This window comes from Manis pentadactyla, chromosome 2 (genome assembly GCF_030020395.1).
Source record: "Manis pentadactyla isolate mManPen7 chromosome 2, mManPen7.hap1, whole genome shotgun sequence".
Lineage (NCBI taxonomy): Eukaryota > Metazoa > Chordata > Mammalia > Pholidota > Manidae > Manis > Manis pentadactyla.
Window position 1 is genome coordinate 172,089,051 of NC_080020.1, and position 20,156 is coordinate 172,109,206.

At 43.1% G+C, this 20,156-nt stretch overlaps 1 protein-coding gene across 1 annotated transcript in view; it reads right to left on the reverse strand.

Annotated features, from left to right (window-relative positions):
• Positions 1-13,756: 13,756 nt before the first annotated feature.
• Positions 13,757-20,156, reverse strand: part of LOC118923091 (serine/arginine repetitive matrix protein 1-like) — a 123,915-nt gene continuing 117,515 nt past the window's right edge. Inside the window, exon 2 of the mRNA XM_057497062.1 lies at positions 13,757-14,435. Coding sequence (XP_057353045.1) covers positions 14,411-14,435 — 25 coding nt within the window. The 3' untranslated portion in view covers positions 13,757-14,410. The remainder of the gene's footprint in view (positions 14,436-20,156) is intronic.

Here is a 20,156-nt window from a genome sequence, read left to right on the forward strand (position 1 = left end):
AGCCCATGGAGCATGGCGCCCACGCGTGGCTGCTTGGTCCTCGGTGAGCAGGTGGTGAACAGGGGAGGAACCAAGGAAGTATGATGAGCAGGTCTGATTAGGCCAAACCTGAGGCTGTATTTGTCACAGGCAGTTACCACAGTCTGGTTGAAGTCAGAACACTCCCAAGAACTCATCATTGTCCTGGAACTTCCCGTTTGTGTCCCAACTGATTTCCCCACCAGTCTGACCAAAGACCTGGCCCACTGGAACTGGTAAACCCCACGGACCATTCCGGGCACCCTCACTCTGGGCCCCACTTCCCCCTCCAGGCGCCTGCCTGCAGAGCTAGAAACAGCCGAGCTGCATGGTGGCAGGCGGGACTCGACAGCCTCACTGGCAGCCAGCCCCTGCTCCTGGCCACGACTCTACCGGTGCCCAACACCCCCTGGTGTTTCTAACTGGCTGTTGGGAATTTCCTTGGCTATGCCTCCTGGTCTACCCTTCTTCTGAATTTAATGAGCTCATTTGTTTTTCTTTTCCACGTAGCAGGTTTTAGGGCTGGTTAGTGAGTGGTGGGGTTCTCTCTAAGTGCCACGCTGAGCTGAGCTCAGGGCACTTCTTCAGCCAACTCCAACTCTCAGGTCCCTGGTGCCTCCTGCCGTCTCTCCCTCACTCTGGCAACTGCCCTCGCCTGTACAGTTACCATCTGTGGAAGTTTCTGGAACACAATGACACATAGGCCTCAGGATCTGGTTTTGCTTTTTCTTCCCAGATCTTCCTGGAAACAGTTATTTTGAGACGAGCTTGTGCTTTTTTTTAAAGAGAAGCTGTGAAAGCAACAGGAAAAAGGATCCATTTTTAAATACAGAGTTTCCTCCATGTTTTGTCTGCAGCTTGTGTAGACTTTGGGGTGGGGAGTGCTGGTTGTGAATTCCATGGAGACTTGCCAGAGGCTGTTGAAACCTGCTTTGTCTGAAGCTGTTGTAAAGAGCTGCCAGGAGGAGGCGTTAATGGAAGGGAACTTGGGTGCCCTGCTGTGACAGTTGGTGCTTGGGAAGCTTCCAGCCCAGAGGGAATGAGAAAGAACTCAGGGCTGCATGGCCAGAACAGGAATCTGCAGGACCCACGTGACTGACTCAGTTCCTAGAAGCTTCTCAAAGTAATGACTTCATAGGTGCTCTGTTGAATCATGTACCAAAGTTTAGCCCAAAGAGTCTCCTTGGACGTGTTCCCGCACATCCATCCATCCACCAGTCCATCCATCCATGCATGCATGCATCCATCCAATGAACAAAGACTGAGCACACACTGGGCTTGGCCCTGGGGCAGCAGGAGGAATGTATGGACACAGCTCTAATTAATGCCCACTGGTCATTTCCGCACATTTCGAAGGGAGAGGGTTCCAGCGTGGTGGGGGCCCACAGAGCGGGGAGGCAGCAGACGATGAGTCGCAGAAACCTCAGCATGCCACCAGCGTGCTTTTACCTCTTTGTTTCCTGCTGAAGCCCTGACGCTGGGGCACAGCACTCCCCCTCCTGAGCCCCACTCTCCCCATGGGAAGTGAGCGCCTTCAGCCTGCAGTTTCCAAGGGTCCAGGCCGTGGGCAGCAGTGGGGGTCCCAAGTGCCTCCATCCCAGATGAGGGCCAGGGCCCTCGAGGCCAGTGTCACTGCAGCCAAAAACACATTTTGAAGCTTGCTGTGATATGACTCCCTTCCCCCCATCAGCTAAGATCAGACAGAGGGCCTCAGGTGGGAGGGCGCCTGCCTTCCTCTCTGTTTGGCTGCCTGGAGGCATTAGTTTGCTAGGGCCGCCTTAATGGAGCGACACCTGGTTGTGGGTCCCAGAGTCCTGGAGGCTAGAGCTCCAGGATGGAGATGTAGGCAGGGTTGGTGCCTTCCAGGGGTTGCGAGGGAGAATCTTTTCTGGGCCTCTCTCCTGCTTCTGGTGGTGTGCTGGTGATCTCTGGCCGTCCTTGGCTTTTAGAAGCACCAGTCCAACCCCTGCCTTCCCTTCACATGGCGTTCTCTCTGCGCGTGTGTGTGTCTCTGTGTCTAAGCTTTCCCACATACTGGATGAGGGCCCACTCTAGTGACTTAATTAATTACATCTGCAATGATCCTATTTCCAAATGAGGTCCCATTCTGAGGTACTGAGGGTTAGACTTCAACATACGGATTTTAGGGGACACAGCTTAACCCGTAAGACCACGTTTCTGACTTGGTCCTCCTCCTGGGGCCGTCAGTGGTGCCTGTGAGGGGGAGGCTGGAGTAATTCTACTTCAGGGATGCTCTGAGAGCAGCATGGCCCAGGGAGGCTAGGGGCAGCTGCAGAAAGAGGGGCGGCCATTAGCAGACACACAGATTTGGTCCTTTGAGCCTCTGGGGCAGAGCTGGCAGGAACCCTAACACAAGGGAAGCCCCCCAGCAGGCCACTAGCCTGGGGCAGCGTGCCCAGAGAAGAGCAGGGGTAGGCTGCTCTGGGTCTGTGTGAGGTGAGCCCTGGGGTGTGAGGGAAGGGGGGACTGGCAGTCAGGGCCCAGAGTTTGGGGGTCTTTCAGGTATGCTGGCAGGCAGGGCCCAGTGCTTGGAAAACTTCCTGTGCGCCTGCTCTCCAGAACCCCTGAGGCTGGTGAAGACTTGCTGATCTTTGGTGCAGCCTTCAGGGCTCACTGAGGCGCTTAACCACGTCCTCTTTGCAACACACATGAATTTAGTCAAAGAGTGTAACTCTAGTGGGGCCTTATGATAGTGCACTTGTAGACTGACAGATAATTCTGAAAAAGAAAATAGGGACAGCTGCTTTACCAAATATTAAGCTGTGTTTTGGCAAATGAATAAATAGTGCAATGGCGTAGGCTAGACTTCAGAAATGGACACAGTATGTTTACATACTTAAAATTTGATCAAGGTGACACTTTGGTTCAGTGGGAAAATTATGATTGATTCAAGAAATGGTGTTGATCTGATTGGGTCTCCATCTGGGGGAAAAAGCAAGCTAGACACCATCTCATACCATATCTAATAATAAATCCCAGACGGGTTTGGGTTAAAGATCTAACTGTAAGTACACAAACACATACATAAAATATTTGAAGAAAATTTAGTGGAAAATTCATTTTCCAAATTTCCAAATACAACTTTTGGAGTAGGAGGGATATTTTTAATAATGACAGAAATCCCAAACTGTGAAGGGAAAAAGAAAAAGACACATGTTCCTTCATATTTTTTCAAATTTTAAGAAAAAAAAACCCACCATAAGGAAAGTTAAAGGACAATCTATAGACTCACGTAAACATTTGTGACATGTATGAAAGGATGTCATCTTTAATTTACCCAAAGCTCATATAAATTGGTAATAAATGGCAAAAGCAATATAGAAAAAAATATGAACAGGCAATTCATAAGAAGATGAAATGGAGGTTTAAGCAGAGCTGAGAGGGGTTAGTCAAAGAAAGTCAAATTTAATTATTTATTCATCAGACTGGCCAAATTTAAAAGACCAGTAACATTGTGTGCTCAAGAGAACATAGAGAGACAAGCACTTTGATACCTCAGGAGTGTGAGCTGCTGAAACATCCAGGGAAAAATAATCTGGCAATGCTTATTAAAGCTCAAAATGCATACCACTGATTCAGCAACCCCATTTTAGGCAGTTGTTCCAGTAGATGTAAAAGCACTGATACCTAAGAATCTATGAACAAGTGTGTTTCAGAGCCAGTCTTTGCTGGGGCAAATACTGGGTGATGCACAATTATCTATCCACAATAAAATGGCTGACTAACCGCAGTGCCTTCATGCCCTGGGATACTATGTAGCTGTAAGAAAGAGTTAGATTTATCAACATATTCATGTGGAGAGATGCTAATGTATTAAGTGCAGAAGCAAGCTGTGGAAAAATGTGTGTAGCATGACATACAACCTTTTTGTAAAAAAGTTGAGTAAGCAAGTAAAACCCAACCCCTATGCCTGTCCTGTGTGGCCATGTATTTATTCCAGCTTGGAGGAGCATGGCTTGACAACATGTTACCTCAGGGCTTCAGAACGAGAGTGAGTGATTTTTAACTTCTTGTTTCTGTATCTTTGGCCTTTACACTTATTACAGAAATCATGTTTTTGCTTTTTAAATTAAAAGCAATTGGATAAAGGCAATTTTCAAGGGGAAAAAAGGACAAAGTGCCTAAGACATTTCTCTACCTCACTGGGCCCTCAGGATAAAGTCTGCTATCTTTAATGGACTTTCAGTTACTTAGCCCCTGGGATCCGGCATCAGCGTTCAGCACAAGCCCCTTTTCCCTTTGTTCTGTGCAAGACCAGGAGCCTTCTAGACAGCACTCTGCCCCTGCCACATACCTTGACCTCACCACCCATGGGAGTCTTGGAGGCTGAATAAAGTACCCACCTACCTATTCCTATAGCTCCTTGTAAACCCCTGTTTACTTACTTTTACCCCTACTGGATGGTAATTACCAAGAGGGCAGGGGTAACGTTTGCCTTGATTTCTCTATTGCCTTGTCCAGCTCATTGTAGGAGCTAAGTGCAACAAATGTTTGTTGAATGAATAAAGGAAAGAAGAATGAAAAGAATGAATGAATGCCAAATATTAGACATACAAAGAAGAAAATGTCCTCTATGCCCTCAAAATTGTGTGGTAGAGAGATGGGTATATAATAGGTATATAACAAAATATTGAGCTACACACAATTACCCACCAGCAATGAAATCGTTGAATAACCAGGGTGCCTTCACGCCCTGGGATATTACATAGCTGTAACAAACAGCCAGAGGTATCAACATACTCACATGGAGAGAGGCTAGTATATTAAGTGCAGAAGTAAGTTGTGGGAAAAGTTAGTTATAATACAAGAAGATAATTATCATTATAGGACAGAGGGAACGTGAGCTACCCAAAACTGCTTGGGGAAAGTCTGCAAGGTTCACAGTGAGGAAATACTTAACCAAAGATACGAAGGATGAACAGTCATTTATCAGGAAATAAGAGGATGCAGTGATGCTTTTGGCACAAGGACCAGCCCCTGAAAGGGCACAAAGGCATGAAAGAGCATGACATATTCTGAAACACTCAAGAGATTTAGTATTGCTTGAGCATAAAGGTCAAGGGTGGGGACAGGAATATATGAAAGATGTTACATGGAGGTAGTTATGCGGGAACCAAATCATTCATGAAGGTCCCTGCAGGCTGTGCCCTTGAGTTAAGAGCTTAGAGGGGGAACTGCCGAGGAAAGTTTTAAGCAGGCGTGTGACATGAGGCATTTTAGATTCCACTGGCAGAATGTGAAGGATGGGTGAGGGTGGGGGCAGGAGATGATAGCAGATGAAGGGAGAATGGTCATGTGTGCAAAACAGCCAGAGGTCACTGCAGTCTCCTGCTGGGGAACCTATCAGGGCTGAAGCAGGCAGAGGTGGCTCAGAGGAGGAAGACCCATGAAGTACACGGGAGGCCACAGTGACAGGACTCGTGCTTGATGGACTGGCTGGATGGGGAAGGAGCCAAAAGCAGCCTCTCCAATTTCTGCTTTGGCACCTTGTGTCATTTATTACAACAAGAAAAGCAGAAGAGAAGCAAGTCTGAGAAAGGTAGAAAAGAACAAACTCGGTTGGGCCATGTTGAGTGTATTCGTTCCCCAGGGCTGCTACTCTCCATGAACTACACGGCTTAAAACAACAGACACTGATTCTCCCACGATTCTGGAGGTTGGAGGTCCGTAATCAAGGTGTCAGCCGCTGCTGTGTCAGCAGAGGGTTTCTGCTCCCTCTGAAACCTGCAGGGAAGAATCCATTCTTCCAGTATCTCCCCAGCTTCCTGTGGTGGCCGTCAGTCCTTGATATTTTTGGTTTACAGCTGCGTCCCTCAAGTCTCTGCCACAATTATCACATGACCTCTCTGTATGTCTCTGTCTTCATATGGCACTTTCCTCTTTTTATAAGGACACCAGTCATATTGGATCAGGGCCCACCCTGATGATGTCATATTATTTATATCTGCAAAGACCCTTTTTCCAGATTAGGTCACACTCACAGGTACTGGGGGTTAGGACTTCAACACATCTTTTTGAGGGGTGCCATCAACCCATAACACTGGGTTTAAAGACCATAGAACCTTGGATGGAGATGTCCAGGAGGCCTCTGGATAGATGGGAGTAAGGACTCAGGGGAGAGGTATTTATTTAGAATCTGCTAGCAAAGAGGCAACAGCATGAGGCTGTCACAGGAAGTAGATCATTGTTAAGGAGATGCAGGGGGCAGAGGTTTCCACACAGGAGGTGACTGAGAAAGAAGGGCCAGAGTGTGGCATGTCCGTGAGGGTCTCTGCAGGCATAGCTGAGACTGAGCCGGCCGGCATCCATCCTTTGCCAAGAGCTTGCTGGGTGTCTGACCCTTTCCCTTCTGACTCTCTTCCCCATGTTCTACATGGCATTTCTTTCTCCTGCAGGAAGCACTGGAGTCCTGCAGCCATCTCCTGAAGGTCAGCAGGGACATTACAAAATGTTGTTGGGGCGGCCACCTCCCTACACTCAGCACTACAGCGCAGCATTGATAAAGCAAACAAGGCAGGCTTGTTTGTGCTTTGCCTTTCTTCACAAGTGAGCTGGCAGTTTTATAGTACCACTAAGGAACTGTGATTTACTGCATCACCAAAATATTCCCACATGGCCATAAAAGTGCTGGCCAAAGCATATCCAGTCTTTCTCCTCCAATCCCATATACTCACCCCTAAGAGAGGCTGCAAAGCCAGCTTTTGAGTATCAGAGAAAGTTGCAGTTTCTCGAAGGTGAGACTGAAGCTCAGAGCAGACCAGAATGACTCAGTCAAGGGCCTCTGAGAGGTGTGACTTTCAAAAGGGGTAGAAAAACAGAACATGCTCCACATAAGGGCAGGGTCCTTGGCTGGTCTGTTCACTGCTGTAATCTTAACATCTGGGGAGCTCATCGTAGACACTCAACAAATATCTCTAGGCTCTGGGTAGTCTCAAATGTGAGGCATTTGTCCACATTGGGATCAATAAATGGCTAACAGAGATGCCCAGCTAACATGGGACTTCCGCCCTAATGCTGGGTGTGCAGGAGGGAGATGCAGTCAGCTTTTCTTTTCCCCTGGTGGGAGGCCAGTGACTAGTGGCCAGTCCTACTGCACACTGGCAGTCCTGGGCTATCCCTGCTTACTCCATCAAGACCTATCTTTGGCTTCGGAAACTGCGTGACAAACAATAGCCAGAGTGACTATTGCATTATGACTTAAAAACAATGGCTGGCTATGGATCAGGCTCTGTGCAAAAGTGCTTTATATGCATTATTTCAAGTAACGCTTGCAACAGCGCTATGAGGAAAGTGCTATTTATATTACCATTTCAAAACAGAAATATAACATTTAAATTGATGAAGTCTCATTCCCCAAGGTCTCACAGCTAGAATGTGGTAATGGGGTGTTTGAACTCAGACTTTTGGGAGCTGGGGCCCACTCACTGAAGCCCTTCACTGCACTCGTGAGCTTTGTCAGTCTCTTAGTGAAATTTCCTGCCCACTCATTGCATGTTTAGCTTATGACTTATTGCCTAAGAGGTAGGTGAAGAGCAATGTGGTTGGTTAGGAAGCTCTCGGGGCAGCTGCTGTCGGGTTCCTAGAAGTGATAGGATTTTGGCTTTGGGGAGAAAAATAGCAGTGAGTTTAGTGGGAAATGCAGAGGAGCCTGGGTTCTCAGGGTCACTGCTGCCAGGTGAGCTCTGCATGTCTGTTGGCTGAGTTCGGCCGTCACCACACGCAGGCTTACAAAAGTCATGGGCTCGCAGACTGGGCTCCTTAGTCAGCAAATATGCATCAGAACCAGTGACTCATAGCCTTTGGGGATGGCAGGGCCCTCAAAATAATTCAATTTGACTCTGATTTCACAGGTGAGAAGCCTGAGGCCCCAAGGGCAGAGCAAGGACTAAGGCAGATTAAAGATGGCTTCAGGTTCTTTGACACATCTCCCATTAAGAGTGAAAGCTGCCAAAGTGACACTGTGCCAGTTTCTGGATTCGGACCTTAAGAGACTGGCCCCTTCCACTTCCTGCTTTGTGAACATGGATCCTTGGAACCAGATACCATGCTGTGAGGAAGCCCAAGTAGCCCCACAGAGACACATGGAGAGGAATGGGGATCACTGGTCAATAGCTCCTGCAGACAGTCAGCATTTTGTGGCCGACGGGAAAGTGGACCCTCCAGCTGCAGTCAAGTATGGCCTGCTGGAAACCCAGGGAACAAGAATGGCATCTCTGCAGAGCCCTGCCCAAAACACAGATTTATGAGCAACTGAAATGTGTGTCACTGATGTTGCTATTTTAAGCCACTAAGTTTTGGGATGGTTTGCTATGCGATGGTAGATGATCAGAACAAGGACCAGTGCTGCTTCCACTCTCCTGCTCTGGTGCTCAGTGGTTCCCTCTGGGACACCCTGGCCACTCACCAGTCTCAGTGGTCTGCGAAGTTGGAAAGACTGTGCATTATCTATGAGCACTGCTGGACTGGATGACTTTAGCAAAAGTTACCAAATCCCTGGGGCCTAGGGGTGAGGTACAGAGGTTTCTGAGGCTCATTCCAGCCATGTATTCAATTAGAATCCCTAGGAGTGAGACCCAGACACTTCTATTTTTTAAAGCTTCCCAGGTGATTCTGATACTCAGGCAGCTTTGGAAACCACTGATCATGAGTCATTTGCAAATGGAAGAAATGTCCCTGTATCACCTACATTCACAGATTATCCTAAACTAGACATTACTGGAATTTTCCCATTTATGTTAAGATCCTGGGCAGGATGAGTTATATCTACTCCTTGGTTAAGTCAACCCTGGGACTTCCAAGCCCTCAACATACTTACCCTACATTTAACTTGGTGTTAGCTTGGGATCTTCAGTCTAGATGTCTGTGATGCTCCTGTATATGTATAAATGAAAGGAATGAACCCCTTAGTTATTAGTGTTTTTTGTCAAATATTTGTGGGTCTCGCCTCTTCTCAGCATGTAATAGGATTGCATTTCCTGAACCCCTGTGATTGAGTGGAACCATATAAATAATTAACTCTAGCCATTGAACAGAAGTGATGTGTATCACATCTGGGCCAGAACATTTTATGACAAGCGCAAGACCCTCCAGAATTCTTTTTCCATCTGCATCATAAATGACAATGTTCCCAATGGTGGTTCTATTAACATGCACTTCTGAGTGACAATAATGTACAAGACCTCCTTGCTGACCTACAATAGACATATAATATAAGTGAGAAAGGAATTTCAGTTGTTTTAAGTCATTGAAATATGGAGAATGTTTGCCATTGTAGCAAAAACTAGCCTAACCTGACTGATAGAGCCAGAGACGGTAGGCTTATCATTCAGAAGCCTCCTCTCTCTATGTGTCTACTGGTATGTGTTCCATACCAGTTTGAATGTGTATGTTTTACCATTTTAAAGATTTATTAATCCCAAAGTTCTATTCCCATTCTTGCATGAATGAACACTTTTCCCCCTGGTCAACTTATCAGGAATCTGTCAGTATTCTTAGAATAGCCAGTAAGTGTTGAGAAAAAGATGTTATCAATTGAAAGGTAATGGCTTTGTTTGTTCATCACATGGGACTCTGATAACTAGGAGTGCTGGGGCATAAACTAACAAAGAAAATGTTGCTTAAATGTATAAAATACTTTGTGGAATATTATTTTTTAAAGGGCTATTATATTTTAAAGGGCTTCTGAAAAGCTAGTGGTGGTGTGAGATAATCAGTCTGTCAGTGAAAAAAGTGTGGATTTCCTACATGAAGCAAAGGTGTGCTCTACAGTATGACTTTATATTCAGTGGTCACTTCCCCCCTACTCTGAAGCAAAGAATTTGAGAGCCCTGGTATTCAAAGGGAGGAAGTGCTGCATCATCTCCTGTAGCATATGTTGCTTCATCTGTGCAGCTGTGACTTCTCCTTGATGGCATCTCTTTCCCTTAGGAGGAGAACACAGCCTGAGTGACTGCGTTCTTTCATCTTTGCAAAAATAGTCACCAATGCTTTGCAGTATCCTGGGTAGTAGGATTTGTCACTTTACAAAAAACTAAGTATTTCCCTACTTGATCTATATTTGAATTTGGTTTCTGAATTTGGAAGCTTTAACATTTTAATCAAGTAATATGTGTTTATGATCTGTTAATAAATATTCAATATGCAAATGATACTACTATTTTTTGCCACCTTCCATTTCCCATTCTCCTCCCCATGGTGGATTGCTGCTACTAATTATATGTGTGTAATTTTTGTACACAAATTTACGTGCATGTATGTACCTATAAAATTATATAGTATTTTTATTTTAATTTTTTTACATATGTAGAATTTATTGTGTGTATTGTTTGAAAATTGCTTTCTTCACTTAATAACATACCTTAGAGAGTTTCCCCTATCAGTATACAGAAATGTCATTTCTATATATGGATGTTTTCTATAATATGGGTATACCATAGTTTACTTAATAATTTCCCCATTTAAAGACCTTAATACGGTTTCTAATATTTTTATTATAAGTATTGTGGCCACAGATATCTTTTTTTTATGACTTTGTGCATATACGTGAATGTTTCCCTTACGTGAATGTTTCCCTAGACTTGATACACAAAAATGGAATGGCTTTCTCAAAGGATCTGGAACTTTCATTTTAATAGATACTCTCCAGTCTCCCTTAAAGTGGCAGGATAATTACATAAGAGCAGCCATTTAAACCTATTTTTGCTATCATTTTATATGAAGACATTTTATCTCAAAGGCAAAAATGTATTTTATGTTAATTTGCATCTCTAATTAATAGTGAGATAAAAGTATTTTTATATTTTTATTTCCATAAATTGCTCCTTTGGAATATTTTCTCATTTTCTTATTGGATTGTTGTATCTTTCCTGCTGATTCATTGGAGTTCTTTATATATTCTGCATACTCTTCCTTTTTCTGTCATAGTCATTGCAAATTATTTTCTGAATATTTTCTCAGAAAATTATTTTCTCTTTTAACTCGGTGGTTGTTTTTCTGGTTGCCTCATTACATGTGTTTTTCATTAGTCAAGTTCTTCTATTCCTTGAGTTTGGTGTCTCTTTTTAATGGTGTTAGCTTTCCTCAAAGGTTTAATGATTTGTGATTGTGAGCAATCCTCTGTAGTTGTTTTTCCTTGTTAACTGCTGTGCACGCATTAACTGCTTGCAGGCCGGCCTAGGATAGGATGAGAGGTAGGAGAGAGAGGTGATGCATGCTGCTGTGCAGGACTGTCTCATGTGCATAATGCGAGCCTAGAGGGGTAAACTACTGCCAGGAGTGTTACCTTGATAGTCAGACACTTAGGCAGGACAGCTTCTCTTTCTTGCAAGAGTTGTGAGTTGCCCAGGGTAAAAGGCTGCTTCTCTGTCCAGGTATATGTGCTTGCTGCTCATCTCAAAGCACAGACAGCTCTGTTGTTTGCTGCTTGAATCAAGAGGACTGATCCAAGTAGGGGAAATGGATGGGAGGATGGGAAGGAGGAAGGAGGGGAAGGATTCCACACACCTGGTGGCTCTTCCTAGGAAGCTTAGATAATAACCCTGTCGGGGTGCAGGGCCTCCTTCTCTGCCCTCCTGGTGAGCTCTGCCCTGTCTTTGCCTCCCCTTTGGTAGCTGCCCTCTCCTGAGTACCTTTAGGTTTGTTTTTCTTCTTTGATCCAATCCCATTTGTATTCTATGTTTTCATGATTTTTTCCCCCGATTTCTGGTTCACTGAGAGTACATCTTCTTGTTTTCCAGAGTGGATTATCCTTTCTAAGAATCTGGAGTAAAACAGGTTGTCATGTGAGGTCTGTCAGCTACCTCAAGTCCAAAGCTCAGATGTCATCGTACCTGATTTATGTCTTTTTCAGTCAAATATTTCTGAAATATTAAATACTTCTCTCGAGCAAGAGAGAACAGAGGAAGACTGGAGGGTTTGCCTCATTCATGTAAATATTCTCATCTAGCCATAGTTGTTCTAGACTATTTACATAAGCTAAAGAGGGTAAGTAAAAGGAAGAAACCCAGACAGTGTAAAAAAAAATCTATCTTCAAATTTGTCTCTGAGACTATTGTCTGCTAGAATTTCCCCAAAGGCCCTATCCTGACTTATGAGCTGCATGTATCAATTATCTTTGAAGGTAATTTACATATTCATATCCTAGTCAGTTTTCAAGTTGTAACATATCTATAGCCCTCACTAATAATTCTTCTGGGAACAAAAACCATCCTCTAACAAACTTGGCTGTGCGAAGTGGAAACTAACAGACCATAAATCTCACAGAGCAGCCTTGGCTTGTGGCTTGTGGCTCCAGGCAATATTTTTGTAAGTTGCTCATACCCATAACAGACATGTGCCTTTGCAACTTCTCCTTGACTAGGCCTTGCTGCAGATGCACAGGCAAAGCCCACACATGGACCATGGGCCTTTCTCTCTCCCTCACTTTCAGGGACCCAGGCTCTCTGTTACCTCATCTTGCCTGTGCGAACAGGGAAGGATCAAAAGGCTCAACTCTATCTCCCTGTGAGTTTCAGCCAATGTGTTATTTATTCTGGGGTGACACCTACTAGATTTTGTCCCTACCAGTTTATACAATACCATGGAAAAATTTAGTTCACATGTCATAGATGGGCTACTACAATGAAAAGTAGAACTGGCATCTACATTTACATTAACAGAGAAAGTGGGTGACCCCAGCTTCTATTAATCTTCTATCAGGAAATTTTCTCCTGTGAATGTTTGTACAGTTTTTTTATGTGATAAGAAAAAGTGAGCAAGTCTGAATTTTCTTTCCATACCTTGAAAGATACTTGAATAAGTTGGAGCAGAGGATAAAAGTTAATTTCATTTAATGTAGTCAGAAGAGATTTACTGAACTTTGTTCTCAGATCAAGAATTTTGGGAAATGAATGTACCCCAAGAGATCGCATTTATCAGGATCTCAATGGCTCAGAGAATTTTATATCCTAGGTGAAATGATAAGACATTTGAGCATATTAATCTTGAAAATGCAGTGGGAGGAAAAGTTGAGATTACTTTTAATTTATTGAAGGAAATGAAAGCATTCAGATTCAAACTGGAGATATTTTCCTTTATCAAACTGTCCTGAGTTCAGGAGAAATACAGATTATGGAAATTGTAGATAGTTGATGGAAATTAATTCACAGTATTAAGAGAGAGTCCTAGACTTTTTTTTTCTAGTGCATATGAATCATTCTTAAGTTTCTATAGCTGCTCTTGTAATGGAAACTTCAGGATATTCAGAACTGCCAAACCTTAGTCTGACTGTTTGGGTTAAAAGTGTATTATATCCACTGGGAAGAAGCCATAATGCTGAAGTTATGGAGACAGGGATACGCTTACTAGTGTAAACTATGAACATAGTTTCCAGAGCTTTGAGAACAACTTAGCCTGTTGATACCAGTTCTATAATTAACAGGGACAAAATTGAACTGACACTAGCAACCAGCCAGTAAATGTTTTATGGAAGCAAGGTTTATTAAAATGTTTTGTTTTGCTTTGGTATTGGAGTTAAAAAGCCCATATGTCTGGCTAGCAAATAGATGATCAGTACAGCATACACAGCATTCATCCATATTCATGGCTTATCCCTGGAAAAACAAAATGCCCAACTGGATAGGGTGCCTTTGGAGGGTTTCTGTCTCATGGCTCTTCTCTGCGACAGTTTCAGGATTCCTAATACCAGAAGATGGTTGTGCAAGATGGGTGCAGGTGCTGGTATCACTTGGCCAGATGCTTTTTCCCGCATATAAAGGGGATGAAGCTCTCTTTCATCTTTGTGCATGAGGTTCTGTTTTCATCAGCGTTCAGTAAGGAACCCTCATGGTGAGGAATGACTAGCTCATCCAAGCAAAGATTCTCCATGATACAACGCGATCCCTGTATACTTTGGGTTCGGTGTTTTGCTTGTGGTACTTCAGCTCCCTCACTTGGATTTTTCTGCGCTGTATTTGACAGTATATGAAGCATTTTTGGTAATGAAACATAAATCTTTATTCTGGATAAATGCCATCCATAAATGTGTTTTTCAGCTTGGATTATTGCCACTCTTATTTTATCAACATTTATCTATGCTAAGATGTAATTTTGTGTTTTTTTTGTCCAGGATCTGTGACAGATTCTCATCCCTTCCCCTCTGGCTTTGTTTTCCATCTTTATATACAGGACACTCATCTCTGGTTGAGGTATCTTTGGCACACACTTCTGTCTTGCTGGTCCTCCTGCCTCTAAACCATTTGTGACTGCTTAGAACCATGTAAACAGGTTTTTTTTTTTTCCAGCTCTAATGGATTAAGCCATATTTCATGTTCTTAAAAGATGATGCTATGGGTTATTTATGCTGTGCAATCTTCAGACTCTCATATTCAGTCCTTTAACATTCTATAGTCAGGCAAATCCTGGGTGAGAGAGAAAAGAGGTTGACTTTTAGACTTTACATAATGAAACTAGCTCAAATCTTTTTTTGAATTTTTTTATTATGAAAGTAATATATTACCTATGAAAGAAAACTAGAAAATAGAGGAAAAGAAGAAGAGCCTCATATCCAAAGAAAATGTGTATCCATTTTGAGTGATATTTTTCTGTTCTTTTAAATTGCATAGTCGTTAGGGCTACAACTCAGATTTGTAACCATTTTTTAAATTTCATATCACATCATAAACATTTCCTCAAGTTAATACCAACTTCATAAACATTTGTAATGGCTTCAAGACACTTAATCGTAGACAGTTACCATAATTAACAACTCCTATATTAGTGAACATTCTGTTTCCATGTTTTCACAAGTATACACAATGATAGAATCAACATCTTGGTGCATATGGCTTTTTACAGCCCTGTTTTCCCAGGCTGGTAGTTTGCTGCCTGGAACTAGACTGAAAACTCCAGAAATCTTCTCCAACATAAAGTTCAAATATTTAAAGGACAAAAACAGGGAAATCTAAATAAGCCTCTTATATAACCACGGTATATATTTAACAAAACTAAGAAATTAACATAGGTGCTGGACCTTGATGTGGTTGTATAGACTTTCCCCAGATTTCCCAGTTTTTTACCTATGTCTTTTTTCTGTCCTAGGAGGCAATCCTACTGCTTTTAGAATTCAACATTTAGAACATGATGATAGTGTAGTCAGAAAAGGAGCTGAGTTGGGTGTTTTCTGGGTCCTCGCCTAGGTGACAATGTCTTTTTCTTACTCTGACTCATAAATGGTAGCCATGTTGTTGGTGGGATTCCTGAGTCACAATTATCCCCGTTTTCCTCCTTTAAATATTTGAATATAATAATCATGCTCCTTATACATTTCTTTTCCTTATGTCTTATCATTCTGGTCTGAGTTTTTCTTCTATGATCTCGTTCCTCATATGATCTGGCTCCTCATGGGATATTTGGCTAGGCTTCACGGCTCTGATTACTTGCAGCTTGCCAGAACCTCACTGGTAGTTTAGTGTCTAGCACTGGGTCAACACTCAAGAAGATTCACCAACTCTTAGCACATTAGCATTTCCACGACTTCCATCTTCAGCACTCGGCTTTTTGACACAGCTCATGGTTATGATACCTTCTTTAGCAGCTCTCTCTTTGTTGACTCCCATTGAGTGCTTATTCATATAAAATGTTAATACCAAAAATAAAATCTTGGCATTAACATGAGGAAATGCTTATGATGTAATATGAATTTGAACATTCCTTATTCATAAAATAAAATGCATGGGCTATTTACCATATATTAGCCCACGTATTCTCAGTTGGGATAATAAGTGAAAAAACCTCTACATTGTTATGGCTTGTAGCAAAGCAATAGCCTTACCTAAGAAAATCTTATTCTTTCGTATTTAATTTCTCTAGGGGAGAGACTAAATCCAATTAAAATATTCTCCTTAGGAGAGGTGAAAATGAAAGTTATACAGTTATTATCTTCAACAAAATACACATTTTCTCTGACAAGAAAATTTCAATTCTATGGAGGCTTAAGTGTATAAATATCTTTACTATGAATTGATCTAAGTCATCAATAAACAATAAACATATTAAACAAGGCAGCACCTTGGTGCTAAATACCTTGGCTACCCTCAAGATTGACACAAAATTAGTGGGTTGGTATGATTATTCAAAGACCACAAATTCCTCCTCATAGATAACATGATATCTTTTTTAACACAAACATGATATAATGAAAGGCTCTGCTAAATACTTAAAAAAAATTAAGATGGATTAAGGTTAATCCATGGTATAGCAACTCAATAACCCAAATTAAATAATAAATAGAAATAAATAATCTGGGCCAACTATTGGTAAATCCTTCCCAGTCCCTAAGGATCACTAAATTCTCTCTGAATATTATAATCACCATCACCATCACTGCTCTCATTGAGCAACCTGTATGTGCAAGTTCAGTGCTAAATACTTTATACTCATTATCACTTCAATCCTCACAAAAGATCCTGGGAGGTAGGTATTAATATCCTCCCTTTACAGACAAAGAAACTATGGCTCAGGGAACCTTAGTAAATTTTCAACTTCATATTTCTCTTAGAGGATAGAGCTGACCTTCAAGACCTGCCTGATTCTAAAACTCATGTGAACATTGCCTCTCACACATATTTTCTTATTTTTATTTTCATAGTCACTAATATGTTCTAGATTCTAACTAGTGGGTCCAAATCCTAGGATCCACTTTTCTGCCCATTTGGAAATTTGGGTATTATTTCATCAATCTCTACTTGACTGATTTCTTGGGAATTATCTATATTCTCAATCATATTTTACATGTTCCTTCAGCAAACTGGCATGATACAGATTGGGCCTGCAGAATTAACTGCACTTAACTGGAACCAGCTTATCCTGGCAGCACAATTAGGGTAAGAATTTAGCACAGAAAGAGTTTGGGAACCATGCAGATTAGATAATGAAATCCTTTGAAGCTGAGCATTTGCTGGATAAAACACTCCTTCCATGCTGATCCTGGCTCTGAGGGAATTCTGCCAGGTGCAAGCTTGCTCCAGGTTCAGAGTTAGGTTGCTTGTAAATGTCATGAACTGCTTGATCGGTTGGCAGAATTCAGCTTTTCCAAGATGTGGAGCCCTCTGACCAACTCTGGGTCACCAACTCCATCATGGCTGTTTTCTCTTAGAATGTACGGGGCATTTAGGTGAGACCAGTTTCACTTTGGTGTTACTCTGACTTTCAGTGCACCCCAAAACATGAGAAAATATTAAAAGATTCTGATGGATTCACATTTTCTGATAGAAAAGTCAATAACTCTTGGCTATTCTAATTGAGGAAAAAATACAAAAGAACAAAGCAAATAAACATCAATGCACCAAACTCAAAATATAAATGAATGACACCATTTTATCATATTTACATTAGTTTCTTTTTAAAAAAATAAAACATTACAAAAAAATTGAACTCTCCTTTCATATCCCCAGTTCAATTCACCTCTTTTCCTCCCCAGAAACAAAGACTACCATGAATTTGTCATGTAAGAGTATAATACAAATATATCCAAGTAACTCCAGGGAGAGGAAATCCTGGGGCAAAATACCTCTAAAACCAAAATCAGTCAAAAAGAGAAATAAAGTTTAAAACCCATTTATTGCTTACAAACTGCAGTCCAGGGCCATTTCTTTCCTGCTTGGGCAGAAGCAAGCAAGACCTTCCCCTAACCTCTCAGGTTCAATAAGCCCTGGTTGCCCAGATAATTACACATTGATATGGAGATGAGCATTTCTCCAACCCTGAGGAACGCCTGTTGATATGCAGATGCACTAAAGCCAGGTGAGATATTCTGGAAATATTACAATTTTACCCACAGGCCACCCCTCCAGAAATTTTGCCTTACAATCTACTCATTTCCCCTCTTCTGTAATGGTCCCTGGGCAAGAAAACTGGAGCATTCTGACCAGACTAATGAAACACAATACCAACAGCAATAAAATCATGATAATCCTCAAGCCAGAGGATTCAGCTAGGTTCAAAGTCCTATGCAGGTTAAGTCTGTAGCTTGCCCATTCCATAAGGAGTCAGTAGCTGAAGAGGCAGAGGGTTCAGAGCAATCATCACATGGCAGCTGCAGCCAAAGGGGCACATCCAGGCCACAAGGACTGTGGAAGAAAATAACCTTAAGGGTGATAAGATACATATTTTAATGACACCAGCACAGGCAAATGTTGTCCATCAGGTAGGATACATGCAAGAGAGTGGTCTTATGATAAAAGAGTGGCAGGAATGGGATCTCGTCCTGGTCTAGTATACCAGATTTTCACCTCCCTTCCCTGTGGGAGTTACAGATGGGTCAGTATGTAGGGCTATGGGAGGTACATGCACTGGCCATAAAGATAAAACAAAACTTCCCCGTAAGATGCTCTTACCTCCTGAATGCTTTGGGTACACTACCATGATCTTTGGGGGCCAACTGCTGTTACTCCAGGAATACACAGGAGGCCAGCTTCCAGGCCTTTCCCCCAAGGTGCCAGAAGGGCCAATCATCACTGTTCCATGTGTTGAAATGTTTAGGGCCACATCCATTCAACAGTGTCTCCAGGGTTTAATGCAGTGCAGGCTGGCAGCAGCATGTTGCTCTGCTGGCCATATCCTGACTTCAATAACTCCTCTTTGGTTTGCACATACAGTTGTATAGGAGAGGCAGCAAGGTGTGTTAGCATATCACAGGGCTCAAGGCTCCTTTACGTGGCATCTCATTCAAATGCTGCAGCACTGTCCATAGGCAAACTGACCAGCCCTATAGACTAGTGGTGTCCGACTTCAGGCCAGATTTCAACAAACTGTTGTACCTCTCTATCAGGCCTGCCCCAGTAGGGTTATATGGTACAAGAAATTTCCACTTTATTCCTCATTGCTGCACCCATCCTTGTAATGCATGTCCAGTAAAGTGGGTGCCTTGATTGCTCTCAATCACCTGTGGCCAGGCATAGGCTGCAAAGAGACACTCCAGGCCCCTCTTGGTGGTTTGCTGATCTGCACGATGTGCAGTAAAAGCAACCAATAGTCCAGTAGCCATGTCCACACAAGTCATGGCATACTGATATCCTTCTGATATGGGCAGAGGCCCAATATAGTCTATCTGCCACCTGAGAAGGTATATTGGCCCCCTTACTATTGCCCCATGTTCCTATAGGACCCTGTGTAAGTCCCTCTTATAGCACACAATGCACTCCTTCCAGGCTCTGCTGACTTCTTCAAAGGTCAATGGCAAGCCCCACTGATGGGCTACAGCCGACACTGTCTTTTGCTCTGCATGCAACAAATGCTGATGTAACCATTGGGTTATATCAGAGGCAGGCTTTCCTTCCAGACAACGCACCTGGGCCAATGTGTCTGCTTCATCATTCCCTGGGGATGCCAAAGGCAAATGGCCAGTCACATGATATACAGTAACAGTCTTAGTCTGACCAGAGGCCCATAGGTTTTGCCACAACTCTTGCCCCCAAAGGGGCTGGTGACCAACCATCCAGTTGGCATGATACCTTGTTGGTACCCACAGGGTCAAGCCCCGATAGACGGTCCAGCTGTCAGTGCAGACAACTATGGAGGAGGGCTCCTGGGCGATCATGAGCCTTACTGCCTGCAACTCAGCCCATTGACTGCTCTTCCCCTCTCCATCCTCCATCCATGTTGTCTCAGTCATAGGATGGAAAGCCATAGCACTCCAGTTTGTGGGCTGCCCACAGCTGGAGCCGTCTGTGTACCAAGCATCTTCAGGTATAAGGGCTTTTCCCTCCTGATAAGGACTCTTGGTTACCAATGGCTCAAAAGCAAGTTCTTCCTGGTTTCCACTGGTATAGGTCACTGGCCCCAATAAGCATTGGAGTTCTCCACTTAAGGGACGAGTAGAGAGGGCACTGTGCTGCTGTAAATATGCGCCCCATTTGGCCAGTATAGGCCATGCCACTCCGTGGCCTTTGGGTCCAGTCTCGCACCCACCTTGCAATGGGGTAAGTGGTTATTACCTTGGCTGGAGCTCTTCTGGCGATGGGCTCCATAGCCAGCAAGGTGTGGTACATAACAGCCAGTTGCTTCTCTGTCAAGGTGTACCAGAACTCAGGTCCTTTCCATGTTTGTGAGGAGAATTCAATAGGTTGGTGTGTCCATTCAAG